At 41.7% G+C, this 17,016-nt stretch overlaps 1 protein-coding gene across 1 annotated transcript; it reads left to right on the top strand.

Annotated features, from left to right (window-relative positions):
- Nucleotides 1–366: 366 nt before the first annotated feature.
- On the top strand, nt 367–16,707 carry LOC311020550 (protein FAM13A-like). The gene is made up of 21 exons (XM_084020644.1): nt 367–581; nt 1,055–1,256; nt 1,428–1,637; nt 2,923–3,103; nt 4,539–4,710; nt 5,509–5,624; nt 8,264–8,476; nt 8,606–8,660; nt 9,013–9,104; nt 9,844–9,898; nt 10,475–10,558; nt 11,744–11,933; nt 12,533–12,782; nt 12,979–13,105; nt 13,534–13,615; nt 14,745–14,980; nt 15,142–15,225; nt 15,322–15,426; nt 15,602–15,816; nt 15,952–16,053; nt 16,493–16,707. Exons 1-21 carry the CDS (start codon nt 552–554, stop codon nt 16,617–16,619), a joined length of 2,928 nt encoding a protein of 975 aa, XP_083876770.1. The 5' UTR covers nt 367–551; the 3' UTR covers nt 16,620–16,707.
- Nucleotides 16,708–17,016: the final 309 nt, after the last annotated feature.

Below are 17,016 nucleotides of genomic sequence, written 5' to 3' on the forward strand. Positions count from 1 at the left end.
CCCACAGAATGCAGATAGACAACCAAATGCATAAAGCAGGTCCTTCGTTATCACTAACAAGTCATGTCAATCAAATATTTTTTGATGGGTAAATAATATTAGTGAGTGGACAAGTTAAGTGTGCTCGATGTATAACATGCATAACACGAAAACATCTTCGACTTGACCCTGTTATTTTTCCGTTTAAGCTCAACAAGAAAACTATCCATTGCTCTCCGGGGTCCATTTCCCTACACATTGCATTCAGAGGCAGTCTGCTTCTCCTTCTCCTGGCGACCCCGTCACAGGTCACCATGGTTACACATGTGTCACGTGACAAGCAATAGAAACAATTTTCAGGGTAGCTAACGGTGGGGAAGTGAGAAGCTAGCCAAACCCTCTCCACAACAACAGCAGTGTGAGCCCGGCGTGGAGATGTGAGGGGAGACGGCGGACATAGTTGGTCGCGCGTCGAACTTTCTGAGAGTTTCTGAGGGCGGCTCATCATGTCGTGGAGGGAAACAAATACGTCTACAAGTGAAAACATGGAGAGTTTTCCCGTGAGCTAAAACATGGGGGCGAGCGCTTCGGTGTCACTCTGTGTAAGTTTAGCTGCGGTTATCTTATTACATTCTTCGGTATTGTCGAGTTGATTACCCAATCGATGTTTATCTCGTGGAGGGGAATTTGACCTATTAATATAAGTTATAAAGGTCAGAGCACATATTTCACAATTTTATTACCAGGAAAAGAAAATAGACAGCTAACGATAATTGTTGTTGTGACATGGAAATGCGGTATCTGGTGACATGGCGTTGGCTATATGCTGGTGCCTTTATTAGCTAGTTAAATGTTTATCGAGGAAACATACCACTGTGTCCACACCTAGCATATAATGTGTATTGCTAATCAGCTAACGTTTTCACATCATGACATGGATCGACACACTAGATTGCATAGGTGTTGAAGGTGCTATTCAAATGCAGGCGGGGTTATGGCTATGGGACTATAGCCAATGTTGGGCCAATGATTTCTGTATTAGTCAGTTGTTGCCTGTCCTCTTGTTTCCACGCAGAGTGACCCGTCCTCTGTGAGCATCCTGAAACACAGTGCTAAGGTCAGCCCGGAGCCCACTGCTCCCACCCAGGTGTCAGAGCCTGGACTGTCTGCCAGGTGTGTGTTTGGTGTTGCCTTTGAAACACTGAGAGAGCATGGGCAGATGCTTTGTGGGATACCTCTTGTGCTAAGAGACATGGTGGAGTTCCTGGATAAAAATGGTAATTGAGACACATCCTACTTGTTCTGTGACTCCCCTGCTCATCTTTCATCAACTCTTATCACATCCCTCCCTCCCTTCCCCTTACTACCCTCGATATTTATCTTGCACTCTCAATGCAAAACAATATTCAAACATCATACTGATGGAATCTACTTGGTTGTTGTCACAGGAATGCACTACCGGGGCCTGTTCCGCCTGTGTGGGTCTGTGGTGCGAACCAGAAAGCTGAGGCAGCGGTGGGATCACGGAGAGATGGTGGACCTGGAGCATGAGGAAGATGTCTGCACCGTGGCTTCAGTACTCAAACTCTTCCTTCGAGAAATGCCCACCCCCATAGTACCCGAATCGCACCGCAAACAACTGGTCCTGAGCCTGACAGGTACTAGGCAAACATGTTGGACTGGCATTGTTGGGTGAATTAAAGGGTTCAAGGATAATTTATTATCATTCTGCAACACAGGGTTGGACAACGAAAAGCAGTGTAAACCTAGTGCATTGATGCGTTACAAGAAAAACATGACAAAACAAAAACAGTAGTACATTTTGCATCAGGGGGAATGTTAAAAGATGCAACAAAAACACTGGTGAATTCACTTGGCAGTAAATAGGGCCAGCATCTTAACATTAAACATGCTGTAAGAGCCTGTTCTCCCTTTGTTTGCATTTGTCTTTATTTGGATTGTAATTCATTTGTTTGTACTCTGGGTGGCGGTCACCTACAATGTGACTTTATTTCTGGAGGTCTAATGCAGCAAGGTGTGTTGCATATCAGGAAAGCAAACCCTGATCACGGTGTCTGCAGGTAGCAGTAACCATGGTTAACTTACCTAACGTGTTATCATGATGTACCTGGAAAGGAAACGATAAATGTAACGGCGAATATAAATTGAAGTACACGCCTGGAGCTTGTTTGTGCAGCCACTGATGCATCTGTGACTTCTAGGAAAGCCACTATAAATGGGAAACATTGTTGATCAAATTTGACTGATTGAACTCCAAGCATCATTGATGTAGACACAGAGTCCGCCTCCTCTCATCACACTGGAGTCCTGCGCTCTGTCCTTTGGTCCGCCTGTAAATTGCAGTTGAACCAGGATGCCACTTTGGAGCCAGATCTCTGCCAGATGTGGGCACAATGGTCTTTGATCTTCCGTTGTGTGCGTGGTACAATGAATGCCGCTATTGGTCTTTAGATTTGAAGAAGGCACTACAGAGCTCAATCAAAATGTCACTGGGATGCTTCCATCTCTTCAGTGGGGAACAAATGTAAAAGAGTGTAAACAAACTTAAAGTTGAGAGGTCTACAGTGTCTTGTAGATTGTGGAGCGGTGTGCTCGATGTCGTCCCCTCTTACAGTAACAGTAGACAACACCAGGGCATCAACTATTACTTAACAAATACCCATCTGAAATGACTAGAGTCCAAAGTTGTGTCTTTAAAGTGATAAATGATTGTATATTTTATGTGTGTATGATAGTTGTTTATAAATGGGTGGTTCTCTTGTATTTGGCTGCTTATATTCTTCAATTTCATATGTTTAAGGCTGAAAAGTGGTGTAAAACTAATGTGCATCTGATGCTGGTTATAACATTCATAGATGCCAACTTTTAGTGATTGAAGTGCATTTTAATCAATGCTCTTTTGATGTTTGTGCTTATTTTTAGGATATGCGGATGAGGCAGAGATCAACCAGTCTCTGAGAGAAAAGCTTTGTCACCTCCCCGATGACAACCACATTGTTTTGTCTTACCTCATCCACTTCCTGTCCAGAGTGGCCGCTCACAATCATTCAAATCACATGCCTGCGAATAGTCTGGCATCCATCTTTGGACCTTGTTTATTTCAGTAAGTTGCTGTTGTCCAGACTTGTACTGGGACACACGGTTCCTCCAACGTCAGTACAGTCTGGGTACAATCTGACGTTAAGCTTGAGCAGACAGTCTAGTGTCACGAGAGCAACATTTCTGTTACATTTTTTCACAGCTTCACTACTAAGTTGGGGTGGAGTCAGATTTGTCCCTTAAAGGAAATGGGTGTGGGTCATGGTTGATAACGCCAAAGGATGGCGCACACTTTTCCCCTCCTGTTTACAGAAGGCAGGCATCCCTGTAAAAAAACCCAATCTCTAGAGAGACACACTTACAAGACTGTTTCAGTTGTTGCCACAGTGGAGAGGGCGGATTCTATTCGGTCAACATCCTTTCAACTCTTCCCCCATCCTTTGATCTCCCAGTCTCGTCTATGCCAGCTCTGTTTTCTCTGAAAGTTAACAGCATGTGAGTGGAATGCGGTGTCACTCACTCTGTAAAGTTCTCCATGTGACAGGAAAACGTCAGATGATTATAGCTTGGGGCAGAGACTTGGAAAAAGTTGGGGTGGGTTTGTGTTGCGCTAACTGCAGACAGTTGGAGGTTTGTTTCTGGTCCTGCCGGCATTAGAAATATAGTGGAGGAAGAGTCGAATGGTATAATGGTTTGAATGAAAATGATTAGAGAATGAATGAGAGATACATGCTGCGAGGCAATGTCCAGCAGAACAAAGCAACTATTTAGCACAGAATAGCTTTGAAGCTGCATCCTTTTGTGTGTTCCCTATCACTCTACAAGTCATATGTATGACATTGAAGCACATGCTCTTGCCATGCAGCATGTGTGACAGCTTATTTGGCCTCTGCCCAATAACGTGCATATTTGTCATCCAAGCCTCTTAACAGCTTGTTGTCCTCGTTATGTAATCCATGTGTCAGGGTTCTCCTGTCATGTCCTACCAGTCGACCTGCCCTCCATGTAAACACAGATCTATTAATACTCAAATGATTTGCATTCTCATCCCAAAGAGTATGCTATGTTAACCTTGAGGATAAGCCTTACAATAAACATAATCGATGATGTCAAACACAACATGGTATATATAAACAAATAGCTGCTTCCAGGAAAACATCTGAAGACTATTTTGGTCTGAGGTGGCCCTCACCCCCATATTGTGACTGCTATAACTAGAAGCTGCACATGTATCACAATTTAGAACCATCGCCATTTTCAAAGTGAAACACGTTGTTTCCCTGCCTAGCTGTTTATTTTGGACAGTGGGAATATTAGTTTCCTGAGTGTTGGATTTTGATTCACCTTTTGTCGGTTCACTGCTGTACACGCCTCCTTCCACTAGATGGAACCCTTTTCCATTATGGTTGTTGCAACACTTAAAGGAGGACACTTTTGAATGTATGCTACATAGAATCTGTGACATGTGTTGCTGTGTTCCCCATCTTCTCTTTGTGCAGTGTTCCTTCAGGACCCAGGATGCTGGAGGAGCAGTACGTGTGCAATGCCCTGTTGCTCCATCTTCTGAGGCATCAGGAGGTTCTCTTTCCAACCCCCGCCGAGGACATAGTGGCCTCCTCAATCACCTCCTCGTCACCTCCTCCTACTCTCTCTGCTCTTTCACACTTTGAGGTGAACCATGGTTTTTTTCTTCCCGTTGTAAGAAATTGTTGCGTTATTGATTTAATTACATGGTCTGTTTTTTTCTTTTACTTCTCTGTGATATAATCACAGCGCTATCCATTGCACAGAACTATTTTGAGGGGTTATGGGGTTGTGGCGTCACAGTTTGATCTTTGAACTCCATGGTCTATGCAAGCTGTGAAAAGTAATTCATTCCATCCATCCATCCATTGTCTACCGCTTATCCTGTATTCAGGGTCGCGGGGGGGGGGGGGGGGGCTGGAGCCGATCCCAGCTATCATTGGGCGAAGGCAGGGTACACCCTGGACAGGTCGCCAGTCCATAATATATATATATATATATAAATAATTTCTTTTATGTATTTATTATTTATAGATATTTTTTGTATGCGGTCGTGGGCTGAAGATTACATACCTGTTAGTTAGTGGGATTGCTGCTCCTATTTTGTGGAATTTGAGTCATCGCCCGCAGACCTGTAGCAAACACTGTTGACACTGCTAGCAACAGTAGCTGTGGAGCTAAGCCACTTATCTGGTTCCAGGTTGTGTTAAATGATTAATTATATCACTGGGTATTCTTGATATATAAAGCTAGGAAGTGCTGACAAAAAATGTCATACAAATGTCAATAAATGATTTAGGCCTTTTTGTCCTTGGAGGCTTATTGTCATTCGTTTCCCATGGAAACCCCTTACCCTCTATATCCAGAAACCGTGTTTATAGTAAATGCATGAAGATAAAGCGTAAAGAGTGTATGTGTATTATTTACCCTTGTTGTCCTTGGTAGGTCGGATCTAGCAGCTGTCACTCATGGCAGAGTAGTCTGGAGAGGTTGGAGGGAGAGACCACTTCAGTTTCGGTGACCAGTGCTTTTAACCAAACGATACGGACCCAACTCAACAGGTACTGTTATCACCTTAGCATTGCTAACTTTGTACCTGCACTGGATGGATGGATGGATGGATGGATGGATGGATGGATGGATGGATGGATGGATATATTTCTGCTTGAACAACAAGGGGAATAATTGGGACCTGACCTTTAACCCTGTAGCTCTGTATTGACTCTGTATTGAGCAAGTCAGTTGTCAGGTTGGAGGTTGTCAAATTGTGTCACAAAACCACTCTACAGAAACCATGAAATGCAGTATCTGTATGCAACAGAACATTTTTTGTTGCTTGTACAGCTGGATTTCAGTCTAATAGCAAGTAAAAATAGCAGAGTAGCTTTGCTGCCTGAAGAAGCAGACAAGTGGAACCATGTCAAATTGGTCCCCCAGACAGAATGTACATACTAGCTGCCATCTGCTTGTGGGCAACTTTTCCCACTCTGAACTTGGTGGCTATTAAGTGCTATGTGAACTCTCAACAACATTTGATATGGAGGTCAAGGAAATGCAGCAGATTGGCTGCCAAGGTCAGACTGACCAGACTGTAATGTATCCACTCTCACGTGTCAGTTTAAAGAAGAGTCCCTGCTAGATGTAGCTGCACAGGTCCAACATGGCGTGTGTGTCCCAGCTGAGTTGGGGAAATGGTTGGTGGCTGTCCAGGTCTTACACCAACAACGTCATACTTACAAAGAAAACCAGACGCTAAGACTCTCCAGAGTAAGAAAATATTAACTTGTACAGAATGTGGACTTCTTATTCAGGTGCCCTCTGTAGGCGCATTATCTCAGGTAATTACATCCAAAATGGACATATGTGGGCACTCCTACATATATTGTTATTTTTATATCATCATGCTGAGTGCCAAGCTTCAAGAAGAAGCTATACCATGCCAGTCTTATGTGTTTTCACCACTTCAAGTGTTTTTTTTTAGCACTCATAGGGCAAACAAATACCAACCACTTCCCACTCTCATCTGTTTTAGCAGGCCTAAGATCCTGCATCATCAACTGTGTATCTCTCTGGATCTGATATATCCTGGATCTATTAATCCAAGCCCTGTTTCCTCAACTGAGGGTGTCCAAATGACTTACCTACAACAAATGTGGGGGTGTGAAAATCTATTTTGTTTATTTAATTATTTGAGCTTCATGGCAAGAGCAGCACAGGATCCAGAAGTTATCACATGTCTCCTTTGTGAGAATGAGAAGAATGTTGGCATTAAGTTCATTTTGGCCTAAACAAAAAGGAATGGTGTCCTTTTTTGTTAACTTCTTCTGCACATGTCCAATTGGGATTTGTTACTGGGATGTTGTTCTTTCTCCAAAAATGTGCAGCATTTGCATGCCGTTCTGTCTGGAAATGTCTGGACCTCTTTACTTCCCAGTAACGTCACAGTCCATATTGATTCTAGTCTAATTATACCTACAAAGGGTTTGATTTTAGTGTCGATGTTGATTCTAAGAAAAAGAACTGAGGGTTTTCAGTAAGCTATTTATTTTCCAGTGTCTCTTTGAACTTAAGTAATTGCATTTATACCTAAAATGATCCATTTCTTAGGTCAAGTCTGAATATATAGGTCAAGAAATATAATATAATATTATATAATATAATGGCGTTTTCTTGGTCGATACATATGAATAATCATCCCTATGAAGCCAGATTTTTATAATAAAAAAAACAGTATCAAACTTCTCATCTGTAATTTTTATTGTTGTGTTTGAGTGTGATGTCATTGACTTTTTCCGTCGCTCCGAAGTAGCGAGCTTCACCATCGCATATAAATCCGTATGCTAGTGAGTTTAGACGTTTTGGCAAACATGTGAGTGAGATAATACAAGGTGGTCTTAGGCACAGAAGAAAAGAGTAAGCTGCTTTAGAGCAGTCAATAATGCATAAAACTATTCTTAGCATGCTGTCATCTCCACGTAAAGAAATGAGTGAACGTGTGCATCTTAGCATTTATGTCATGCTCACTGTTGTATGCAGTTTTTTTCTCTATATTTCTCAATTATCAATGCCAAGAGTCTTTTTTTCTTGTCTGATTAGGCTCTGTTAAGATGGAGATTTTTTAAGGAAGGAATACTTAAAGAAAGTATATTCATAATGCTCGGCCCTTTCTGTGACAATAGCTTAAACAGCTGACATTAATTCCTTGCTGCTGCTGTAGCTTACAGCTCTGATGTCATACTCCACTTTAAGCAAGTGACCGATGGGCTGCTTCGTGCTTGTTTTGGCTTGGAACTGCTCATTAGAGCTTCATGAGTCATATCATAGTGCAGCATTAGATTAAGCACTGCTGCTTCATGACCTGCTTGATGCTACCTGGAGCCGAGGCCAGCAGTTTTCTCAGAGTTTCATTGCTGGACATTCCAGACTTAACTCATGTTAGTCTCGTGCTATGCAGATTGATGCACTTTAAATCTGTTGTTTTAGATTTTACATGTATTTTATTCCTGCTAACACAACATGGATCTATCTTAGTTTCATTGTAGTGCCATCTGGACCAAAAACGATTCATGAAGAATTGATCAACTTATCTTAACATTTAATTAATTCATGTCAGAACCCAATAGGCTTGTGTGAACATTTGAAGCTGCAGAACAGTAGTTCTTGTCAATGCCTTATTGCTACTCTTTGTGACTCTCCGTAGTCCTGACACATTGGAAACCAGCGCAGACGTCATCGCTGACATTCAAAAGCTGATTCCAGACCAGGAGGCTCTGGAGGAGAGAAGTGACGCAACAGAGGCAGGCAGTGTGATCTCCAGCTCTACTGACCCCAGGCCAGAACAACACCCACACCAGAACAGGCCACACAGAAGCCTCCAGGGAGGGCCACTGCAGTTGGAGTGTACCACACAATGGTGAGCTTTGTTTTTTTACACACACAGGTGATGGGTTTCACCTTAAATGATGAACATATAATACATTTTCATTCATTTAACAGGAATTGTAGAACTCCTCTAGAGTTAAATGTGTTTCTTTATCAACAGGACCTTCTCCCAGTACAAGATGACACCATCCACCCCTATATCACAGGAGGAAGAGGTAGAGAATGACCCATCAATGACCACTGTTCAACAGTGTGCATTCTCTTATTTTATTTTAGCCCTCTACTCTTTGTTTATTATTTTTCTTTCACGTTTTTCATTCTTCTTTTTTTCTCTCCCTTTCTGCAGCTTATTAAACTGTCTCCAGCACTCACCATTTCCTGCTGTGAATATCATTCAGTGACAGTGTTATGATCTTTCACATTAACTTATAGATAACTACATCTATAAAGATGTGAAAAATAAAAAAAAAACAAGCACACATAATGCTTTTAATGTTTAAAGAGGATTATCTTTTAGGTCAACAGGTGAGTGGAAGGTTATATATCATGGACTGAATTGTTTTTCAGGTTTTCACAGATGCGGGCCAGAAATCATCTATTTCAGAGAGCTGCATAACTAAGGAATCACAGAGCAACACCCAAACTCAGCATGCAGAGAGGTGAGAGGAAGATTCCTGCAAGAAGACTACACAAGATTACAGCAGCAACCTTTTATCTGTTGGTCCTGACAGATAACATCTAAGTAGAATAAAAAAAATCTCTCATTTCACATTTTCTTAAATTAGCTATTTAGAATTTAACTGCGATTTAATGACAATTTCAAGTCAAAGAGAAGAAGTTATAACGGCAGTTTTAATATTAGCAATTTTGAAGCAGTTAAAATGTGAAAACCTTTGGATGCCCCATGTTTCATCTCAGTTTAGCTCATCTCTGAGCCCTGCAGTCAGTTGAGAAATAGGTTATCAGAGCAGTGTGCTGCTCACAGTCATGGTTTTGATATGATTCCAGTCCAAATAACACTGACTTGCCGCGGGCGCTCACGTGGAGCCGACCGACTAGCTGAATTAGGTCGACCCTGGCACGGTGGCACAGTGACTTTTTGTTTGCGCTGCCTCTACAGGGCAACAGGACAGGTCTTCTCGGTTATGCCTCATTAGTGTCAGACATGAATAAGCTGTAACCTTAATGACTGTCTGGCCTCTACAGACAACGCTGGGCAGACCTGCCTTTGAGCAGATTTGATACAGTAATGATTATTAATGCAGACAGAGCACAATGTGATTTAAAAACACATGGATTGTGAACCACAGGGTTCTGTTGTTACACTATTAACTATATAAAAAAAAATGCAATGACATTCTTGTGTTTGTCTGTTGTTAACAACCTTTTGTTTTTCAGCATGCTGTGCTGCATGAAGTACAAGACAGAAGCCAAAACCAGAGTATCTGAGAAGGTAAGCGGACATTGTCATCTGCTGCCGTCTCCAAATAATTTCCACTGGCTCACATTAGAATGCATTCATTCTGTGATAGCCAGGTCTGAGAGTGTGCAGCCTTAGGCTTCCGAGCTAGCAAACTGTAATGCACGAATGCACATAAAGACTGACCGACCACTGAAAGAGCCTTAAATCTAGTCGGTTCACCTAAGGTTTTAGATGAGAAATAGTTTCAAAGTGATGTCATCTAATTTGTGATTAGATTCTCAGCACAACCAGAGTAAAAAGGGAAGGTGTTAAACTGTTGTGTTGCTTGTCTTCATCGACACCAGGACTGACATAGAACAATGTTGCCAGATTAAACCATAATACACATAAAACAAGTCTTGTCTTTGACTACTAGATCTGTTTTTTTTTATGTTTATGAAAAAATGACCATGATTGAAAAAGTTTCTTAAAAAAAAAAAATTATCCCTCTGTGTCATTGCAACCTACATTTTGCGTGTACATGGGGGCGTGTGCCCACACTGGTGTGTCAGTAAGTGGGCTCCAGGAATGAGACTTCATCAGTTAGTATGCTGTCGGTTTCTTCAGGGGAGAAGTGGAGACGGAGGAGGAGGAGGTAGTGCTTCTCGTGACAGACACAATGATTGCAGAGGCAGGAACAACAGCCATGACGTAAGTTCTCCTTCCCCACAGTCTTTTTAGATCTACAAATCAACACTTTGTTTAGGATGAGGGTATCTATGACAACAGGACAGCTGATACCTCCAGCGATTTTGTGTATTTATGTATCGCTAGGTGTGAGCTTGCGTGCCTGTGGGTGTTGTGCTTCAGTAATAACAGCCTCCTCCACTCCTTCCCCTCCCTTCCATCCTTCCACCTCCTCTGTGTGACGCACAAAGCAGTGTTTTTATTTTATTTTATGAATGAACAGCCGAGGAGGAGGAGAAGCCAAGCCCTTTTCTGCTGCTGCTGCTGCTGATGATGCAAAGAATGATGTCAGAGCATCTAAATGAACAAACAAAAAAAGAGCCTGGAATGAAATCATCTTTCTGAGCTCAGAACGTTTTTGGTACAGTTCAATCACAATTTAACTGTGCATCAGAATTCATGGCATATAGATCCAATAGCGCACACACACTCGTACACCAGTTACGTGACTCCCAGCAGCTCCTTAGCTCGGTCTGACAACGTTGCCGTGGAAACGCCTCGTCATATACAGTACCTCTCTCCTCCCTTATGCGCACACCCACACCACATGCACTGACATGAGCGGTATTCCCACCGCCCCCTTCCTCCATGCGCGTTGAATAATCCATGTGGAGGCAGCTCAGCAGCAGAAGTGCCGGGAATGCCGCTCAAAAAGGAAACCATGTGGATTTAGGGATTCTCTTTGGGGAGCTACGGCAGAGGAAAGTCCATTCACTGAGAATACGCACCGCTTCACATGTGCTGCTTGTAATGGCAATTTCTGTCTGTTTTTGTAACTGACTGGGACCCTTGGATGATCGAAGATTTGCTTTTGCTTTTGCTTTTTGAGAAGTTTGTTCCTCGTACTTCCGCCACAGGCGAAAGCAGCCTGCTCATAGAGCTCTGTTCACTGGGTTCTGACTCATTCCTTTCTCAGGCGGACAAGGCAACCAGTCATCTCACCTCATCCTGCAACTCTTCCGAACCACGCTGCAGCCAAAATATTTTTTCTCATAGGAGAGTAAAATGGTTTTACAGGACTTCAGGCGATTCCTGAGCAGTGTGTGAAATGCTGAAGATCCCCTCCACGCAAACTACGACACATCTTCCTGACTTCTCCAGCCGCTGCCCGTCTGCATCCCTGAAGCCATGTTCTGCTTCTGTTTCCAGAGCCCCTCCCTCAAGCTACAAGCGCTGGAGGCTGACTTGGGATCTGTGCCCGCACCGGTAGACCCCCAAGCTCAGGATAGCCTACCTGCGCAGCCACAGCCTCTTTGTACTGAAGAGCAGATCCACAAGCTGCTTCTTCACTCGCCGTCATCATCACCTCCTCTGGATCAGGTCAACCCGTCACAGTCTGGTAAGACAATGACAATGAAGAGATATACTGATTTCCAAACTTCCAATGTTCAATATCCATTGCCATATCATTTAATTAATCTACTTTTGTCTTCAATTTATTTAGACACATGATGTCCAAAGCACCTCACAGAACAGTACTTTCAGCCTTTGGGGCCACATTGGGAATTAAACCTATAACCATTATGTATAGTATAGTCTAATTCATTATCTGCTTTCATTCAGAGCATCTTCCTAGCTGCTGTTATTCCCTTGGTGTTTGTTAAATAACAAGGTGCAATGCTGTTACCGTTGCATCCCTGCACAGCCGTCTGTGGCATGATGACATGCTATATGTATTCAATGATATGTAGTATTTTTGCTATCTAGACACTAACGTAGTGTGTAATGTAGCAGTTTTACATTTTTTGTCTTGCTGTCCTTAATGTTCATGTCTTTGTTGCAACAATGTGTTTTTTGTATGTATGTATTTTTGTAGAGTAGGAAAGAAAAAAGAAAGTTATCAGAGTTATTTGTCCCTCTTTCATCCTCTTTCTTTTTCTTGATCCCTTCCTGACTCCTTCTTGTTTTCTTCCCACCTCCTCCCTCTCTCTATTACAGTGCACACCCCATCACCTTACTCACCAGAGTACAGTCCTGTCTTCTCCACCGCTATTCTTTCTGAGGAGATTTCAGGAAACGACACCGCGCCAAGTCCACCAGACCCTAAAACCAGCCCACTCCTCTCTCGTTTTACAACGGGCGACTGCCCTGTTCCTTCGCCACGCTGTCCCAACCTCAGTCACAGCCTGCGCTACAATCTAGACCCTGACGCAGCCCCTTCTCCACCGTGCTCACAACACATATGCATGTAAGTCAAGTTGCTTTACACCTGGACCTCAAAAGAGAAGTGGTTTAAAATGATCACAGTGCTAACATCATACAGATGCACAGCAAAGGATTTCTGCCTGGCTACCGCGTTGATGATATCTGCTGATGTAGATGATAGTTAAATGCACTTTATCAGTCCTGATATCATGAAAGTGTGCGTGTCTTTCTGTCTCCAGGGCTCGCAGCAGTGTCCACACAGAGCGAGACGAGGGCTCCATCTCGGTGCTCAACAGACATATTCACTCCCTGAAGAAGAGGATCAGGCGTTTTGAAGAGCATTTTGAACAGGAAAAGCACTATAAGGTGAGGGAAGGGATCCGAGATTCCCCGCTAATGATTGGATTATTGGTTATTGCCTCAGAGTGTGAAGCTCAGTTTTTTTTCAGAGCAATAATCAGGTCTCACTGTGCCATGGATGGGCTTGTTGTTTTTCCCTGTTTTTTTGAGTGTGTGAGTGTCTGACTGGGTGTGAATTAGTGATGTTCAAGTTCTAAAATTATGCTTTGGATGCATACCACAAACATCACACTAGAGTGATTTACTCCCTCTACTGGTACATTGGAAACATTACATTTTGTTATACAATGGGTCCTTGTACTTCTGATTGAGAAGGCTCTTAAAGGACATAATGTTGATAAAATTAGAACTCAGGGGACAAAGTAGATAAGAAGTTACATGTACTGCAAGAGACCTTGTCTTTTTAATGATGTGAGTGTGTTTGTTTTATTCAGCCAGCCCACAATGACAAGACGGCACATCCAGAGGTGGCTAAACTAATGAAGGAGCTCATCAAGACTCGCAAGCAGCTTAAAGGTCATTTTCTTAACTATGAACACATATAGTATAGGATTTCATATTTAACAAAGCTGTCACAACAAATGTCATACAATGTTATTAAACGCTCATATTCATGTCATAAAAATGTATAGCATAGTATGCCATAAAATGTTAAAGTATTGAAGAAGAAAAGGTCATACTATAGTATGTTAAAATTTCACAAAAATGTATACTATAGTATGTTAAAATTTCACAAAAAAGCCATACCATAGTATAAAGAGCCAACTTATAATTTTTTGAAAAAAGTCATAGTATAGTATGATAAAATATTACAAAAAATCATAGTATAACATGTCGACAAAAATCATAGACTGTTGTAAAAAATCTTTAAAAAGTCATAAAAAGCCATGGTACCATATGTCAAACAAAGTCTAAATATAGTATGTCTAAATACAGTCATGAAACCCATAGTCTAATTTTTCGAGAAAAAAAAGGCATAGTATATTGTCAACATTTCACAAAAAAATCATAGAATGTTGTAAAATGTCATCAAAACCCATCATATCGTGTGTCAAACAAATTCTGAGTATATGTCCCAAAACAGTCATAAAGAGCCATCGACTATTCTTTTTAAAGAAGTTCATACTATAGTATGTTAAAATAAAAAAAAGTAATAGAATATTATGTCAACAAAAATCATAGAAAGTTGTAAAACATAAAACCCATCGTTTCCTTTGTCAAACAAATTCTGAGTAAAATATGTCCAAAACAGTCATAAAGAGCTGACGCCGGATAAGCGGTCGAAGATGAGATGAGTCATAAAGAGCCATCGTCTGATTTTTCGAAAAAAGTCATACTATAATATGTTTAAAATTTCACAAAAACGTCAGTTTAGTATGTAAAAATTTCACAAAAACCTCATAGTATAGTAGTTGACAAAAATAATAGAATGTTGTAGAAAATAATTAAAAAGTCATTAAAAGCCATGGTATCATATGTCAAACAAAGTCTGAGCATCGTATGTCTAAAACGGTCATGAAAAGCTTTAGTCGAGTTTTTTTTTTTTTTTTAAGAAAAATTAAACTATAGTATGTTAAAATTTCACAAAAAAGTTATGTTGACAAAATTCATAGAATGTTGTTTCTGAATTGTTGTCCACTTTTAGAGCTGAAGCTGAGGCATTCAGGAGAAAGGGGACTGAGAGGGCAGGGAGACTTCAACCCATCAGCTAAAACATGCAGGACTAACATAGACCAGAAGGAGGCAGCACTCACAGCGACTGAGCTGCAGCAACTTAACAACAACAGCAATAGCAAGCCAAATGTGGAAGAAACTGTCAACGTGATAGCCAACAGACTGAAGGAACGACGACGAGAGCTGGGTCTTCCTGACACTGTTAAGGTTTCTATTGCAGTAATGCTTTCTTTACACACATACACATATTGTAATAAGGGTTTCGTGGTCTGATTCCCTGGATAAGCAAAGAGGAAAAAGACTAAAGGCTGAAACTAAGCATGTATGAAATTTCCTGTCAACAGTTTTCACTTTGCCTGTATGTGCAGGAGATGTCTCATTTCCAGATGGCTATGGAGAAGGCCAGTTTACAGAAGTGTCTGCTCTACTTTGAGAGTCTGCACGGACGACCGGTGAGACCAGCGCATCTCATTCTTCCATTGTTGGTTTCTTTTCTTTCTATTCCTTTACCACCAACAACAACATGGTGGTTTCTATTGTGTCTTCAGAGCACCAGGCAGGAGCGGTGTCTGATGAAGCCCTTCTACGATCGGTACCGTCTTCTCAAGCAGCTGCTGCTTTCTACCACTGCTGCAACAGCCATTACAACCATTGTGAGTCAACACCTTTTACCATTTACTTTATATAAAACAATGAGATCTCTAGTCCTGCACAGACCCACTGTATAAAACGTGGCATACTGATGTGTCACTCGGTTGCCCTCTAGTGTCCAGATATGAGAGCTATGAATGACAGATTAGTGAGCCCTGTGTCTGTCTGTGTCTACAGGAGGAAGAGGAGGGCTCTGATGAAGAGCGTCCCAATCAGCGAAGCCCCAGGCTGCAGCCACTCCGACTGATATCTTCCAGGCGTGCGTCTGCAGATGAGTCGCTGCACCCACTTTCCCTAGAAATGTCTGAAACACCTCTGGTGTCTCCGCTGGAGGAGGTGAAGGCTTTCCAGCCACAGATCATCACCATGGCAACACTACATGAAGCTTCCAGGTACTGTGTGATTTATTTGATGACAATTACATTTTTTTTTTCAAATAGCTTTCCTTTGCAACTCTTTGTTGTCTAATGTAGATGTTTACGGACAATTTAAACGATCTAGAGATTTTTTGTATTCTTTCTTGACAGACCAGAATTACTGGATCACCTCAGGACAGCACGACTAGAGAAGCGCAGACTTCACCATGTTCTCCGAGAGTTCGAGGACCATTTCTACATGCAGACTGGCAGGTAAAGGTGTCACACACACGCACGCACACACACAAACTACTTGGCTTTTGCTTTTTATTATGTGTTTTAATAAACTTGGAACATTTGGTTTTCAACAATGCATTGTGAAAAACAAAGAAAAAAAAAAAACATCCACAGAAAGAACTTCCATCGTAACAGTACGACAGTGTAATGCACGCTCACTTAACGTTAATACAGCACAGAGAGCTCAGGAAAAGAGATGAAGAATAAGACGTTTGCTCTGAACTGTACACATCCTTTGTACTGTACTTGTTAGTCCTCCAAAGTAAATACAGTAAGTTTCTGATTACAATACACACTGTACAAAGCTATCTGAGTAAGGCAACATAGGGACTATCAACCAGTTATGGAAGCTGCTGCAGGTTCTTTGAAACTACTGAAGGTTTGCATCTTTTTTTTCCCTTCCATGTATTAACAGGGCTTGTCAGAAGGAGGACCGTGGGCCGATGGCCGAGGAGTACTGCCAGTATAAGAACCTCAAAGCGAAGCTCCGTCTACTTGAGGCCCTGCTCAGTAAACAACAGGACTCAACCAAGACCAGTTGAGAGAATTCACAGTGGGACTAACGATCTAACGACTCGATCATTTCAGAGAAGTCTGGTTGTTTCATGCCATGCTCGATGTTGATGCACTTTACATTAATCAAACTGATGGAAATGGTGACAGTCTTAATGGAATGCTGCGTAACTATCCCCCCCCCCTCAATAACACATCCATTGTCATGTATGACCCAGTTAATGACAAACCTAATGTAGCAAGTGTATGTCATGTAGCACTTATTTATGCCAAGGATAACAAGCCTGAAAATGTTACATGTTACTTACATATTAGTAATTTTAAGATTACTGTATGCATATTTATGGCACTTTTTTGCTTTTTTGTCTTTGCCAAAACAATATTTTATGACAGCGTTGTCCATCGTTATTGTGGAAACTGCATTTT

This window comes from Eutrigla gurnardus (assembly GCF_963514095.1).
Source record: "Eutrigla gurnardus genome assembly, chromosome: 11".
NCBI classification, from domain to species: Eukaryota; Metazoa; Chordata; class Actinopteri; order Perciformes; family Triglidae; genus Eutrigla; species Eutrigla gurnardus.